Raw genomic sequence first — 13,968 nt, forward strand, 5'->3', positions numbered from 1 at the left:
GTGTTCAGATTTCAATGGCGATAAAGAGTTTATGCAAATCGCGAAATGACGGTCAATTACTTCCACGACAATGGTCGGCGTTTACGGTTCCGCTAGCTTCAGAACGGTTAACTTAACACTCCGTTTCCGGAGTTTGTGTATTGATAGGAATAGAAGGAACGACGTTCGAAACCAAACACGGTCGAACGTTTCCCATTAAATCCATTAGCTTCGTCTCGAACCTTTCAAATATCATTAAAAACTTTTTACAATGAAATTTCTTATATTGTAGTGTCGATTTTGTAAATACACAATTATTAAATTTGCAATTCGACTCTCAAACTCTCGTTTAAAACATATGTTTATTATAAAGTAGATAAAATTTTGCTTTCGATTAATGATTACGATTACTATAAATACATCCAATAATAAGTACGAACGTTCCCCATTAAATCTATTACCTTCGTCTCGAGCCTTTAAAATGTATCTATAATTAGTGTCGATATTGTAAATGACGACTATTAAATTTACAACTCAACTCTCAAACTCTCGTTTAAATATTTTGTCCTCGATTAATGATCACGATTGCTATAAATACATCCAATAATAAATAACAACGATCAAGAAAACGTGATCGACCTTGATGTATCCAATTTCCAACGTGCCTCGAGTTCATGGAGAACGAAATTTTGAATCTCGATCGTAAATCACGGCACAAAGAGCTTCCCGGGTTGTACGCCAAGGGCTGTCTCGCTAAATGGTGATTACCGATCGCGGATTGGTTCCTTCCGCGTCGAGCAGGTAGCAAAATTGGATGCTCGCGCGACTGTTTTTCCAAGGATCCAATAAAACAATGAGAAACTCGCGAGTGTAGGACGTCTTCCACGAGAATTGACGCGGGACAGCCTAAAATTACACGGCAATCTCGATCGTGGGCAACGATCTTATCGGGGCGTGGAAAAACAGGCGTCTATGCAGATCGAGCGCGAGAGGTGCAGCGAACGCGTGACGTTTCCGGAAACCCTGAACCCGAAGGCGCTCGTCGACGGTGCACGTTGGATCGCGACCGAACGGATGATCGATTTCTGTAAAAACCTATTCGCAACGCGCGCGGGAAGGAAATCACAGAGTTCAGTGATAAAATCGACGAAGCGTACGGAGCCTTTGAGCTTGACGCGAGTTATTTCCTCGCCTCTCTGCACGGGTATCCGGAGCCCAGCATTCAGAAATTACAATATCGTAACTGTATCGCGTCGTTTCACCCAACGTCTTCCTCCGCGTTGTATATCAACTCCGTAAATATCGTTTGATATCTCAGTCGAGGAGCTACGGGCACCGACGTTTCTTTAGTTTCCTCGGTACGAATCAAAGAGAAGAGAGAAATAATAAAATTATAGAAACGGGGGGGAAAATTGTTGGAGTTTGACTGTACCTTTTCAGTTACTGTCAATTAGAATACAATGTTTATAGGATTTATATATTTCATAACTTTAACGAATGACCTATCGCGTAGAAAAAGAATTTATGCATAAACAAGATATGAAGAAATAGATCTATCTGTACTCTGGTGTATATGATGTTGAAAATGTCTGTCAATCAACGTGTCGATACCTTGTGTAATAATTCTGAGATCTTTGTTAAATACTCGTAATCGTTAGTCCCACAAAACTCTTTACGCCATCGTACGTCCGACAATCTCTATTGCTGTTATTGCTTGGATACTGTTGCTATCATTTTCTTGGACGTCGTTCAGGATTCGTTTCAATATTGATTGGTCTATCGCTATTTAACAATCGTGTCTTAAACGAACCTATATCCGAGTAGCGTTCGTGTAATCTTTGAAATGTTTTCTCGTACGTCTGTTAGGGAAACGATCTGCATATAGGCGGCTCGCTTCGGTTAAATTGCATTCAACAAATCCATAGATTAAATGCATGTCTGACGTTTCCTAGTTTGAATACTTAGTCATTGTCGCTTCTAACAGGTAACAATTTACAGAAATACCTAGTGTTCGTAGTAAGGGAACGTACTAGACTGACCTATAGTACAGAGTAGTTAACAAGGTTGAGAGGCATTAAGGAGTTAACGCCACAGTGTACGAGAATTTAGTTGAATTAATTGTACCGGAACGCGATTAAGAGTTTCCTTAGTTCAAAAATGGCTGTAACTTGAGAATTCAAATAGATATCAATTTTTTTTAAAGCTTCATATAGTAAATATAAATTTGTAAAATCGTGATTTGTTATTACACGTTTAAACTAGATACTTGAACGTGTTTCAAATTTTTTTCGTTCAAAATGTGTGCAAATCGCATCATATACAAAAGGCTCCTCTAGAGTTAAATGTTATTTCCCAAACGAACGAGAAAAAAAATACAAACGTATCGTAATGTACTTATTATACCGGCTTATAGAAACGACACGTGTTCCGAATGAAACTGCAGTCGGTTCGTTTGTTCCTTTTTCGAATTTGAAAGCCGTGTTGCACGCTGTTCGCGCAGGACCTCAAAGGGGAAATGATTTATACAACGCCGTAAGAATGTTGCGATTTAACGACGGTGCTTAAACGCGAATGCTAAGGATGCATGGCCAGTTTGACGAACGACACACTAACTGCCAGATACGTGTACGCGGGATACAAAGAACACGCCTACTGTCTCGTTCATTTACCGCTCGCTAATCCGCGAGATTCTTGAGACACCTTCCCAAGCGATAGGATAGGTGTTGAGCTAGGCTCTGTATGCTGCCAAGGTTAAAGAAAATAATGCCCATGACCAAGAGAAAGAAGCGGAAGAACGGATAGTACCGAATGAGACACCAGGGACCAACAATGGAACTTTTTAACGCGATGAAAATATTTCTGGTTGTAGCTCTGATACGACCAGAGGCTGGCGATGTCGTTGCGATGGTAAGTTTATTTTTACCTGCGATATGGACGGTATATAATCACAGACAAATTTATTCAAAATCAAAAATAAAGTTAACAGAGGGCCATGCGAATATTTAAAACGTCATAACTTCCGAACGGATTGGACGATTTTAATGTTCAAAAAGGCAAACGACGCGTATTTTAGTGTAGAATATGTAGAAATTCCAAAAATACTCGAAAAGTTATTCCTTAACCCCGTAAAATGAGAAAAACACCATAAATATGATCCAGTTTTCAAACGGCCATAACTCCTAGAATAGTGAATATATTGGATTGAAAATTTTTTCCTGAAGTAGAGCTTATAGATACCTACAAAAAAGCGTTAGACAAATTTTCTGTAGGGCATCAAACAAAATTACTAAAAAACAAGAATGAATTTTTCAGAAAAATCGACAGGGGGTAGGTGCCTAAATTTTTCAGTGAAAAAAAAAATTTTGAATCATTCTGAAAAAAATATTTTTCGTTGCAGATGTCAATTGCAATCATTTTTGGTGAATAGACATACCCCCGAAATCCTGCGCACTTTCGAGAAAAAAATTCATTACCGAAAATATAATACCTGGTCAGAAATGTTTGCCCGAAATTGTTTCGTTATTCGAAATTGCTACTCGAATGTGAAATATATTATATAAATTAATGAAAATACAAATGTAGCATAGCAATAGAAAATGACAACTGTAGCGAGATACGATTTTATAACACGTCGCGAGAAAAGTTGACTTGCAATTATTTTCTGCGAAGAAAGCTGATCGAATTATTTTATTACGTGCAATACACCATCGATTTAAGCGATTCCACACTAGAAACCATAAACCGTGGCCAACTAGTAAACCGTTAGGGTACCGGGCAAGCAGCCAGGGCGGCGATCCCACGCGTTCCTTTGAAAAATCCAGAGCCACGTATTTCCACTATCGTGCTAGAAAACGATATCGAAGTGGAATTCATTTAAAATCTTCTATTCTAAATTTTTTAATTGCTTAAGTAATGCAAACAGTGGATTATAGACCATTAGTTCCAAAATTAACCAAACTGCTGAAGTTAAAAATATATTATTGATCTCATCGATATTATGATTATAATTGTAGTATTATAATAAGATTTTATCGTATTCATGGGCCCTGGTTCAACGCTAGCACAGTCGCGTGAGAATTACACGAGAATCGTTGTTGCAAGGAGTGCTTGCTTTACATACCGAATGTGGACCAAAATTAGGGAGGTACTAAAAAGCACTTTATAGTTAAATGACTTCGCGGAGGGCGAGAAAGAAATAATAATACGTTCTCTGGGACGACACGACCGTAGTTAGGAGCTAAAATCCGCATATATTACGATATACAGCAAGTCTGAAAGGGTTAAACGTGCTTCCAAAACATTTATTCTGGTTGCACGGTTCGCTAATGTCTCCGCCTTATCTTCATTTCGTTGTTAAATTTTTTTATATTATCTTTTACTATTTCTATGCTTCAATGCTTGTATAGTTTAACGAATGTACTGAAAATCTGGATAAAGCCAAAAACTGTTACGTAAAAGATTAAGGGAACACGAGAAGTCAAAGTTGTCTACATTTTTGATTGGAAAACACGTGAGAAATAAATCCTCCATGCTGTTACTAATGGAAAGTGAGTTTCCTTCGATGTGTTATATCATAATCAATGATACCGTACCGGTTTCGGTTTCAATTCAGAAATAAATCAGAAACGAAACGCGATCGCGGTGAATCTCTGCGGCTCTTTGAACCCGTGATCGGTCTTTCCACCGAGATCAAGGTGTTCTGGCTGCAACAGCTGGCGGTACAGGTGTGGCTCATTTGAATATTATGTGGAACAACTGGTCTACTTCTTCTCAGACGCATTGTCCTCCGTTCCACGTAGCAGATAAGTCTTCTCGAATGTAAATCACGCGTTTCGAATGTAGATATACTCACCGAAGTTCGCGTGTCTGTTATACTTTCCAGACTTTATGTATGTTAAGTAGACAGGGACAACAATGGAAGATCTCCGTGTTTATCGTTTTTCTCGAGAATTGATTACCGAGTATCAGCATTAATTGACCTTTCGAGTTCACCTTTCACTTTTTGTGAATCAAACATTGCAAATTGATTTTCCGAAGCTTAATATTGTGTATTTTAGTAATTTTAGTAACGTGGAAAATTGAGGAGTATTTTTATAGATTGTTCGAAACAGGTGATTGGAAATCGTGTTAAAAGTTCAAAATAAGGGACGAAAGCAGCCTGTTTGCATTAAAGAGAATAATTGGTCCTATTTCATTTAATCGAACTAGCAAACGTATGTCTGAAGGATCCTATGCGAGATCGTTCCGTGTTCTTGCCTAAGCCAATCGCAAAAGTTTGGCTCCTAAAATTGTCACCGTCCAAGGAACGGCGCGCGTCTCTTCGTAAGTTCGAAATAAGAGAACAACGAGTCTTAAATTGCCCCGAGGACAATAACGGTCGAATTGGTAACGAATTCCAGCGTCGGTGGCTTCGGAACCGGTAACTTACGAGGGCCACACGTGCGATCGATGGAATCGCTAGTGACGTTTTCCTCGTTTTCGATGAATCAGAGCGAAATTGCATCGTAGGTACGAGCAAACGGGCCACACCCGTTGTTACGAAAGAAGAGAAAGAAGAAAGAATACGGGGCACAGTGAAAGAGAGAGGTCCTCTTGAAGCGGTAACGACGCCGTCACTGGGTCACGATGGCTTTGAGTTCCACTCGTAATCGCGTCAAAAATGCCCTCTCGTGCTCCACCCTCCTCCATTAAAATTCGATATAGGACCGTGCTTTGCTTCGGCAAATATTAGAGAGCACCAGAAAATATTGTTGCGTGACGAAGTTTTGATTCGTACGGTCAGGGTTTCTCAAACTTCGCCGTTTGGTCCGATCCACGAAATAAAATTACATTCGAAATTTTTTGGGAATATAATTCAAAACTGTCTTTAAGCAGAATATTTTTTAGCTAGTAGTTTGTAGAAACTATGTACAAAAATAAATATGGACACAATTAACTATATTTAAAATTTATATGTATTTAAAAAATCCAATAAAATTTATTATCTTTCATAGAGAGAAAGTGAAGGATAGTGTTGATAAAATTATAAAAACCAACTAAATTACACAAACTACAATTTACTCTCCAATGTCGAAGAGATAAAGTAAGAACTGGAATGTTGGAATTTAATTTACGATCACAGTCGAAGAAAGGAAAATAGATAAAATTTAATACAATTATCATTTTTTGCTCTTACAATTATTCTTCGTGATTTCCTGTGGCTAAGTAACATACAATTTCTCCCCCTCGGTAGATTCTAAGAAACAGAACGGAGAGTACATATTTCAATCGCACTGGTTATCGCGATTCCAACTAAGACGCTAATTATACAGCTTTCTTAATTGATACAAGCAGACGTAATAGAGTAATCGCATAAAGTGTATACGGAAAATTGTTTGGTTGCAGGATCGAGCCAGAAACGTGTCCGATAGATTCACGTCCACTACTACTTTAACAGTGAATATCAGGGACGACGATGATCAAGATCCTTCCTTCATCTATCAAGGTTGCATGCTTTTGGACGGTGCCTGCATCAATCCGGAATATTCAGCGTCGGTTTGTATATTTATTTGATATTCGTGATTCGAGTATATCAACTTGATCGTTAAATTACTTTGATCGTAATTCCTGTCCAACCATTACTTTAATTCTTGTTACTGGTTTACTCGCGCGAACTTTCGCTTATTGTTCATTGTGAGGCGAAAAACAACGGTCCATTCGTCCTTAATATGCGACCGATTTCATCGCTCTTAAATCTCTCGCGATACAGTTCTAAACGTGGGACTGGTTCTATACATTACGAATTGTTTTCCGTCAGGTATCCAGCGGAGTATTATCCGGTATACTCAATATATCGCCGGAGAAAATACAAGCGGTGGATATGGACAGCATCAACGCGCCCATTCATTACTCGTTTCTCAGCGGCAATCCGCCGAATTATCGCGAATTCTTCGAAATAAATCCGAGCACCGGCGCTGTTAAGCAAATCAAAGCAGTCGATACGACGGTCACGAAAAAGTTCGATATTATCATTAAGGTGAGTGTTTGCACTATAATAGAAAGTTCAGAGTCACTAAACTTGAAACATAAACAGATTGAAATAATATTTCCGGTGTAACTGATACGAATACATTCAAAATGTATGGTTTACCAAATCGATTCGGGGCATCACACGTAATTAATAAAGTATCGAAATTAGATGTATTTGCGCGGTATCGTCGAAACGAGGCGCGACAGCGTCGAGCACCAAAGTCGATAAGAGTTTTGCAAAGCTTTATTTATTTCACAAAAGGCCGTCGAGGTATCTGAAGCGAAACGATCGGCCACAGCTAAATTGACTATTACCGTGAAGCCAGTCGACAGCAATCCTCCAATTATAACGGCGTCGAACGTGGAAGGTTTCGTCGACGAGAACGCTCCGATCGGTACAAAGGTTATCGACAAAAATGGTGACCCCATACTACTCACCGTTTCAGACGCTGATTTGGTAAGTTTAATCTTTAAACTTGATCTTCTACCGTTCAGCGAACCGTGAACGAGATACGAATCGGCCGTTTAATTCACCTCATTGTTGGCGAACGAAGCTCCTGTTTGGCCGTTACGTACAACGCGGTGCAAGAACGCGAAAAATTAGCGAAAGAGGAGATTAACCGACCAACGGGGAAACGTATATCTCCCCTCTTGGCGGTATTTATTGGCGATATTCAAATCTAAATGCTCGAGAATGTCACTAAAAAGATTTCTATCAAGTGGTTTTAATATTCTACGAGTCGATGTATTTTGTACATTCAAATACTTTTAAAGTTAATTTCAAAGGACAATGTTGAAGAAATCCTCTGTAATCTGGAATATTTCACGCTGGAACAACCAACGTTGAACGTGTATCTGTTACGACTTTGATTAAAACTGTAAAAGTTTCTCCAACTTCAAATTAAAAACAAAGTACGGTTGTTAAGAACACAGCTATCTAATATAATATAAATTTTTATAAATTGAACATTTCGTTGGTCAGTTTACTCGAAGAAAATAATTTTAGAGTTTATTGCAGTTTTAGTAGGAATACCAGGAAAATACTAGTGTTGCAGTCGTTTCAGCGTCCTCTCGTGAAAGCGTTTAACGGTGGCGTAAAATTTCCGACAAGCGATACCACCGCGGCACGGTTCCACGTGTTCACGAAAATATCCAATATCCGCAACTGGATTAACATGTACACGATGTGCTTCATTTCGCGTAGGCTTGGACAGTTTTGCGGAAATTACGGGGCTAGAATTGTATGCGCAGCATAGCGAAATCGTCCTGGCCCCGGTCACTCGCTAATGGACACATTTTCGGAAACTCTATTACAACCCGACGACATTCATACCAAACGTGTTCATTCGCAAAATCGTTTACCGTCCAATCTCTTTGCCAGAGAACATCGTAGTCGTAGCCAAACCTCGGTTTGTAAATGATTTTACGTAGCGTCGAAAAGCAGCGTTTCTTTTAATTGGGATATCATTACGTCGATAGAACTCGATATGAATTGCTAACAAACAACATTTACGACTTCCGTGACTTTGACTGTAAAATATGAGATAATACAAAATTCAATTATCGACAAATTCAGAATGCAAAATAAGAAATTGTATAAAATAAAAATGAATTGAATGTTAATAATAATGTTCAGAGCCCGGAGGATCCAAAGCCAGCGTACACGTTCGAGCTGACATCGAATTTCTTCGCGATCGATCCTTCCGGAGCATTGATCGTGAACGAGGAGAATTTGGATCGAGATCCTCCGAGTCCTGGTCGTTTCCGGTTTCAAGTGGTCGCCAGAGAGAAAACGGGTGTCGCGGCGTCCACGCCATTGTCGTTCGTTGTGACTTTAAACGACGTTAACGATAACGCTCCTATGCTTCCTATGACGGCACCGATCACCGTCCAAGCCGGCGAAACAAAACGAGTGGTAACGAAGGTAGGCAAACGTTTATTATAATTAATTCCTCGTCGTTACGACGAGAAAAAAATCGGAATAACATTACGTGGGGATTGTAACTAGAAAGAAAACGACCGCCTTTACATCGTTCCCCGGCCATAAATAAAATCAGTCGCGACTCGCGTATTCCAACTATTTTTCTCGTTAAGCTCTCGCGTAATTGAATCAATTTAGCTTCTTATTTTTACGTACGATGCGCACGATCTAAAGATACACCACTAAATTCTTCGTGTTTCACTACAATTTCTGCTCGACCGCGCCGGGAAATTGCGGCTATATTTATGAGAGTAGTTGAGGATAGCTTAACTTTAAAAGAGAGGAGCACGTCGAAATAAATTCCAACGAAAGTGATAAAAACTGCTCCTATTTCGAAGTCGTTCGGTTCTTGTCACGGGGATCCAGTGATATACGTCCTCGCAAACTTTTTGCCACTTGTTTATGCAGTCCCAATGGGGACACTGTGCACTCCCCGAGCAATCGATTCTTAGCGTACATTGTAATTATTAAGGGAAACTTTCGCTCTACTTTCAAACGTTCGTGTGTTTTCGGTTACATTAAAGACGTTAGAATTACTGAAACTTTAGGTACTGTATAATCAAGAAAATCGAACTATTATTTTGTCGGCGAGAGGGAAGAAAGTCGTACTTGATTATTGAATTTGCCACAAAAGAATTCAATTGCATTCGAACGTACTAGGTGGAAGCAACGGACAACGACCAGGGAGAAAACGCTGAAATAACGTACAGTATTTACCACGTATCGAACAACGGGCTGCTTAAATTTAAAATCGATCCACACACCGGCGTGATCGAGTCCGTGAGGAAATTGAACACTGGCGAACAGTACAGTATTACAGTCCAAGCGACGGACAAAGGCGGGAAATATTCGCAAACGATCGTCGAGGTGAACGTGATTCCTGGACCCAACACCAGAAGTCCCGTGTTCCAACAATCGGTGTACGAAGTACAGGTCAGCGAGGGAGCCTCGATCAATTCCACGGTTGCAACAATCACCGTAAGTATACGTAATTAATATTAGAAGATGGACGCCACGAGGGCCATTCGACTCCACAATTCCCACCTATAGTGAAATTACTGTAAACTAAAGTAGAATTCATCCTTTAAAAATAATGCATATGTTTGTACGAAAGTTAAATCCTTTTTTTATAAATACAAAAGTCAATATATTCGATATCACTCCCCATGATCGAGAAATAGTTTCGCGTTACGAATTGTTCGCCTAGAATTTTTAAAAATATTCCGAACTTTGTTAGGGAGCTTCGCTGTAGCATTGTGTTTAATTCATATATTTTCCCAGCGGGCATTTAACGTTCACAGCTTTATTTACAAAAATGGAAACATGAAACTGCAAATAGAAACGTAGTAATATTTAAAACAAATATCATTCCACAATATATTAGATTTTGAAGAAACTTTTGTCACGCCTAAAGTAATTCTTTCAAATCTAGAATCGATATAGGTTTCATCGTCCTCGTTTCAAATGTTGCTTGCGTGGTTGGCCAGATCTTAAATTTTTGACGTCGTTAATCCTTCCCACGCAACGTGATAAACTTGAATTATTGGCGTCCGTTTTCCCAGGCGATCGATCCGGAGAACGACCCGGTGTCGTACTCAATCGTTTCTGGCAATGATCTGCGCCAGTTCGCGATCGGCGATAAATCGGGCGTCATTACCGTTATAAGGAAGTTGGACAGAGAGGACCTGACCCGTTATCAGCTGGTGAGTTTTCCTAGGCGATTCGTTTAAGCGTCGACGATAAAAATTCACCTTACAAGAAAAAGCAATCGACGTTACTGCTAACTGCTACGTGGTAATTTGCCGTTTTATCTGCGACGACTGTTCCTTCCGATAGCTGATAAAGGCGGAGGATTCCGGTGGTCTGTTCGGTACGGCAACGGTGAACATCAAGGTGACTGACATCAACGACAAAAATCCGGAATTCGTCGACTTACCGTACGAGTTCACCGTGAAAGAGGGAGAGGCGCGAAAATTGATCGGTCGTGTGCACGCAGAGGACGCAGACGAAGGCATCAACGCCGAAATTACGTATTTCGCGCCGGACGATATCCCGTTCACCGTGGACCCGGAAACTGGAGACGTGCTCACGAAAATAGTGTTAGACTACGAGCAAAACGACGTAAGTTTCGAGAATAATTTGATAAAAATGTTTTATTATTCTTTTATTTAGGTATGCGTAGTACGAGCATTTAAACGACAACATTTTATAGATCGCGAGCTTTTAATAAACGCTACAATTTGTCGGTCGCGATGCGCTTTATGGGCGTCGTTAAATGCAAGTCGAGTTTAAAAGCGTCTCGTAAATTACGGTTGATATTAAATTCTGATTTACAGGAATATAAATTCGTGGTTACCGCGAGAGACGGCGCTCCAGATTATCGTCTAGCCACTGCCACCGTGACGGTGAAAGTCGTGGATGTCGAGGATGAGATTCCCGTTTTCCATCAAAGTAGCTACGAGGCTCGTGTCAAGGAAAATATGCCGGATTACACCGTCGTTCAAGTGACGGTGAGAACGAATTTTTTTAATACAGTGATATTAATTTTTTTCTGCTTAAAAAGTTAAAATTCTGAATTTTGCAACCGTGGTTACATTTGTAGTAAAAATAAATCCTATCGTTGTTGGTCAATCTAAACAGAAGAGTAAAAAGGTCACTCGAAATGAATGATAATTTTGTTAAAAAATATTTTTAGTCTATTGTACTCGTCGTACGAACAAATTATAATTACTGGAGCAACCTTGCATAAAATTCTGTACGAGAAAAACGTAGTTGAATCGCAATTTATAGTTCTTCGTCGTCCAAAGAACACCGTAAATTCTGTGTTTAGGCCGACGATCCGGACACGAAGAAGCAAATCACGTACATGATCAAACAAGGCGATACGGAACTGTTTGGCATAGACCCGAAGACTGGCGTGATAAAAACTATTCGTGGTTTGGACTACGAGAGAGAGAGCCAGCACATTCTGATCGTTGGTACCGTGGAGAACACCAGCGATTTACCTGGTTCCACCACCAGAGTCGTGGTCAACGTTCAGGTATTAACAGATAATTTAAAACGAACATCCAACAAATTATTCTAATATAAAAATAAATATCGGTGTCTAGGGTAGCTTGGATTTGTTTCCAATAGAAGGATATTGGCTTTATTTATTTAAACTTATTGAAAAATTAAATATTACGGAAGTAAATACGAAAAGATCGTTTCAGTTAATTTCTGAAAGGAAATGGGTCGAACGCGTTTCTGTATTTTCCAATTTAGCGCTCGCATAAAGTGAAATCGACAGTTTGTAATTGCTCGGTCTCGTTAACGAATTAATAACGAAATCCAGGGAAGTAATTAATTCGCGAAACTATCAAATATCGTCGTGAACAATAACCCTTTATTCAGCCAAGAACAATGGTACATAACGATTCCTTATTACGCCAGGACGTTAACGACATTCCGCCGGTGTTCACGTCAGTTCCACGTCCGATTACTTTAGACGACGACGTTCCCATCGGTACGACGGTCATCAATCTCATAGCAACAGATTCCGATGGCACGGCTCCTGGAAATCAAGTGCGTACTTCCGTTCCTCGGATAAAAAACTCTTCAAGACCCGAAGAACGATTCTTATTGTCTGTCCGTAGGTGAGATATGAAATTATCGGCCGCGGAATAGCCAGCAAATACTTCGTGATCGATCCGGACACCGGTGTGCTCAGAATACGAGACGATTTACGAAAAGAAACGGACACCGAGTATCAGGTATTACTAAATCAAATTGCTAACCTTCTTGTACGCCTACAAATCCACTTAAGAGGAGATTTCATTGTAACAGCTCTGAAAAGAGATTTTCATGAATTTTTTTTTTTTGAAAATATGGAAGATATTCAAACGAACTTTACCAGGACATCAAACTGTCAACCCACTCTATTATATCTCTATATCTTTCTCTTTTATCTACAAAAATATCCAATACTTTTACTGAAAATGTGTACTGCATACTTAGTACTTTAACTTCATACAGAAAATTTACAGACTACGTCGAAATTTCTTAATTTTCATTTGTTAGAAGATAAAACGCCCTTGAAAGCGAATTTTGTTTTTGATACCATAGTTAGTTCCAGAGAAAATAATTATTTACGAAAAAATGCTGGGATAGTAAATACGCATCCTGTATACAAATTTAAATTCATTTTCAATTAAATAAACAATCCAGTTTCATCGCACACCAGTCGTATAATCAATAGGAATTGCTGAAACGTCTTTGAATACGTAGCGTCGAAGTAAATTGCAAAATAAACATAGAAGACAGCATAAATAATAATAGTTGATATAGTCATTGGATAGAGGATATAATGCCCTTTAAAATGAGCGTTTGTGAGAGTCGATAGCTTTATTAGTTCCGGAGATATAGCGATTTTAATTTCAAGTCGATGCGGTGGCTAGTTTCGGAGATAGGGTTTGTTTACGTTTCGTTGTTGCGCTCGCGCGAGTCCATTGATCTCGCGCGCGCAGATAGTAGCGCGTAGTAAATTCTTGGAAATACTACGGCAAAACTGGGTCACGACAGTCACGTACGCTGGGTAGGTCAGCACCACTCACGCGCGACAAAGAGGTTCGACGCGTCAGACGAAGACAGAGATAGTCGAATTAAGAAAAATTACCTTTTACATAAATTACGATATCTCCGAAACGGGAAGTCGGATCGACAAAAACCAAAAGCCATTTCAAAGAGGAAGCTTTACCGCTGCTGACGATGGCTTAACAATGGAGTAAATACTAATAATTTCGAAACTGCACGTAATTAAAATTTTAGTAATTTCAATACGCGTCAGTAGGCATTCGTAAGGCGGCGAGCGAGACATAGTGGAATTTTAAAAATTACGCTTTTATATAAATTACGATATCTCGAGAACGGAAAGTCCGATCGACAAAAACGAAAAACCATTTTAAAGAGGAAGCTTTGCCGCTTCCATCAGTGGCTTAATAATGGATAAAACACTAGTAGTT

At 39.5% G+C, this 13,968-nt stretch overlaps 1 protein-coding gene across 3 annotated transcripts in view; it reads left to right on the forward strand.

The window, feature by feature from the left end:
* The window catches only part of Cad99c (cadherin 99C), a 131,423-nt gene that overhangs the window by 109,706 nt on the left and 7,749 nt on the right, over positions 1-13,968 (forward strand). For 2 of the 3 annotated variants that reach the window (XM_076775448.1, XM_076775449.1), the window contains exons 2-13: positions 2,393-2,886; positions 6,364-6,513; positions 6,776-6,994; positions 7,250-7,444; positions 8,624-8,911; positions 9,629-9,946; positions 10,531-10,671; positions 10,805-11,089; positions 11,305-11,478; positions 11,799-12,008; positions 12,401-12,532; positions 12,604-12,720. In XM_076775448.1, the coding sequence (XP_076631563.1) occupies positions 2,788-2,886; positions 6,364-6,513; positions 6,776-6,994; positions 7,250-7,444; positions 8,624-8,911; positions 9,629-9,946; positions 10,531-10,671; positions 10,805-11,089; positions 11,305-11,478; positions 11,799-12,008; positions 12,401-12,532; positions 12,604-12,720 (2,328 nt within the window). In that variant the 5' untranslated portion in view covers positions 2,393-2,787. The remainder of the gene's footprint in view (positions 1-2,392; positions 2,887-6,363; positions 6,514-6,775; positions 6,995-7,249; positions 7,445-8,623; positions 8,912-9,628; positions 9,947-10,530; positions 10,672-10,804; positions 11,090-11,304; positions 11,479-11,798; positions 12,009-12,400; positions 12,533-12,603; positions 12,721-13,968) is intronic. The other variant, XM_076775447.1, reaches the window with a different exon arrangement.

The sequence above is a fragment of the Colletes latitarsis genome, chromosome 10, assembly GCF_051014445.1.
Source record: "Colletes latitarsis isolate SP2378_abdomen chromosome 10, iyColLati1, whole genome shotgun sequence".
NCBI classification, from domain to species: Eukaryota; Metazoa; Arthropoda; class Insecta; order Hymenoptera; family Colletidae; genus Colletes; species Colletes latitarsis.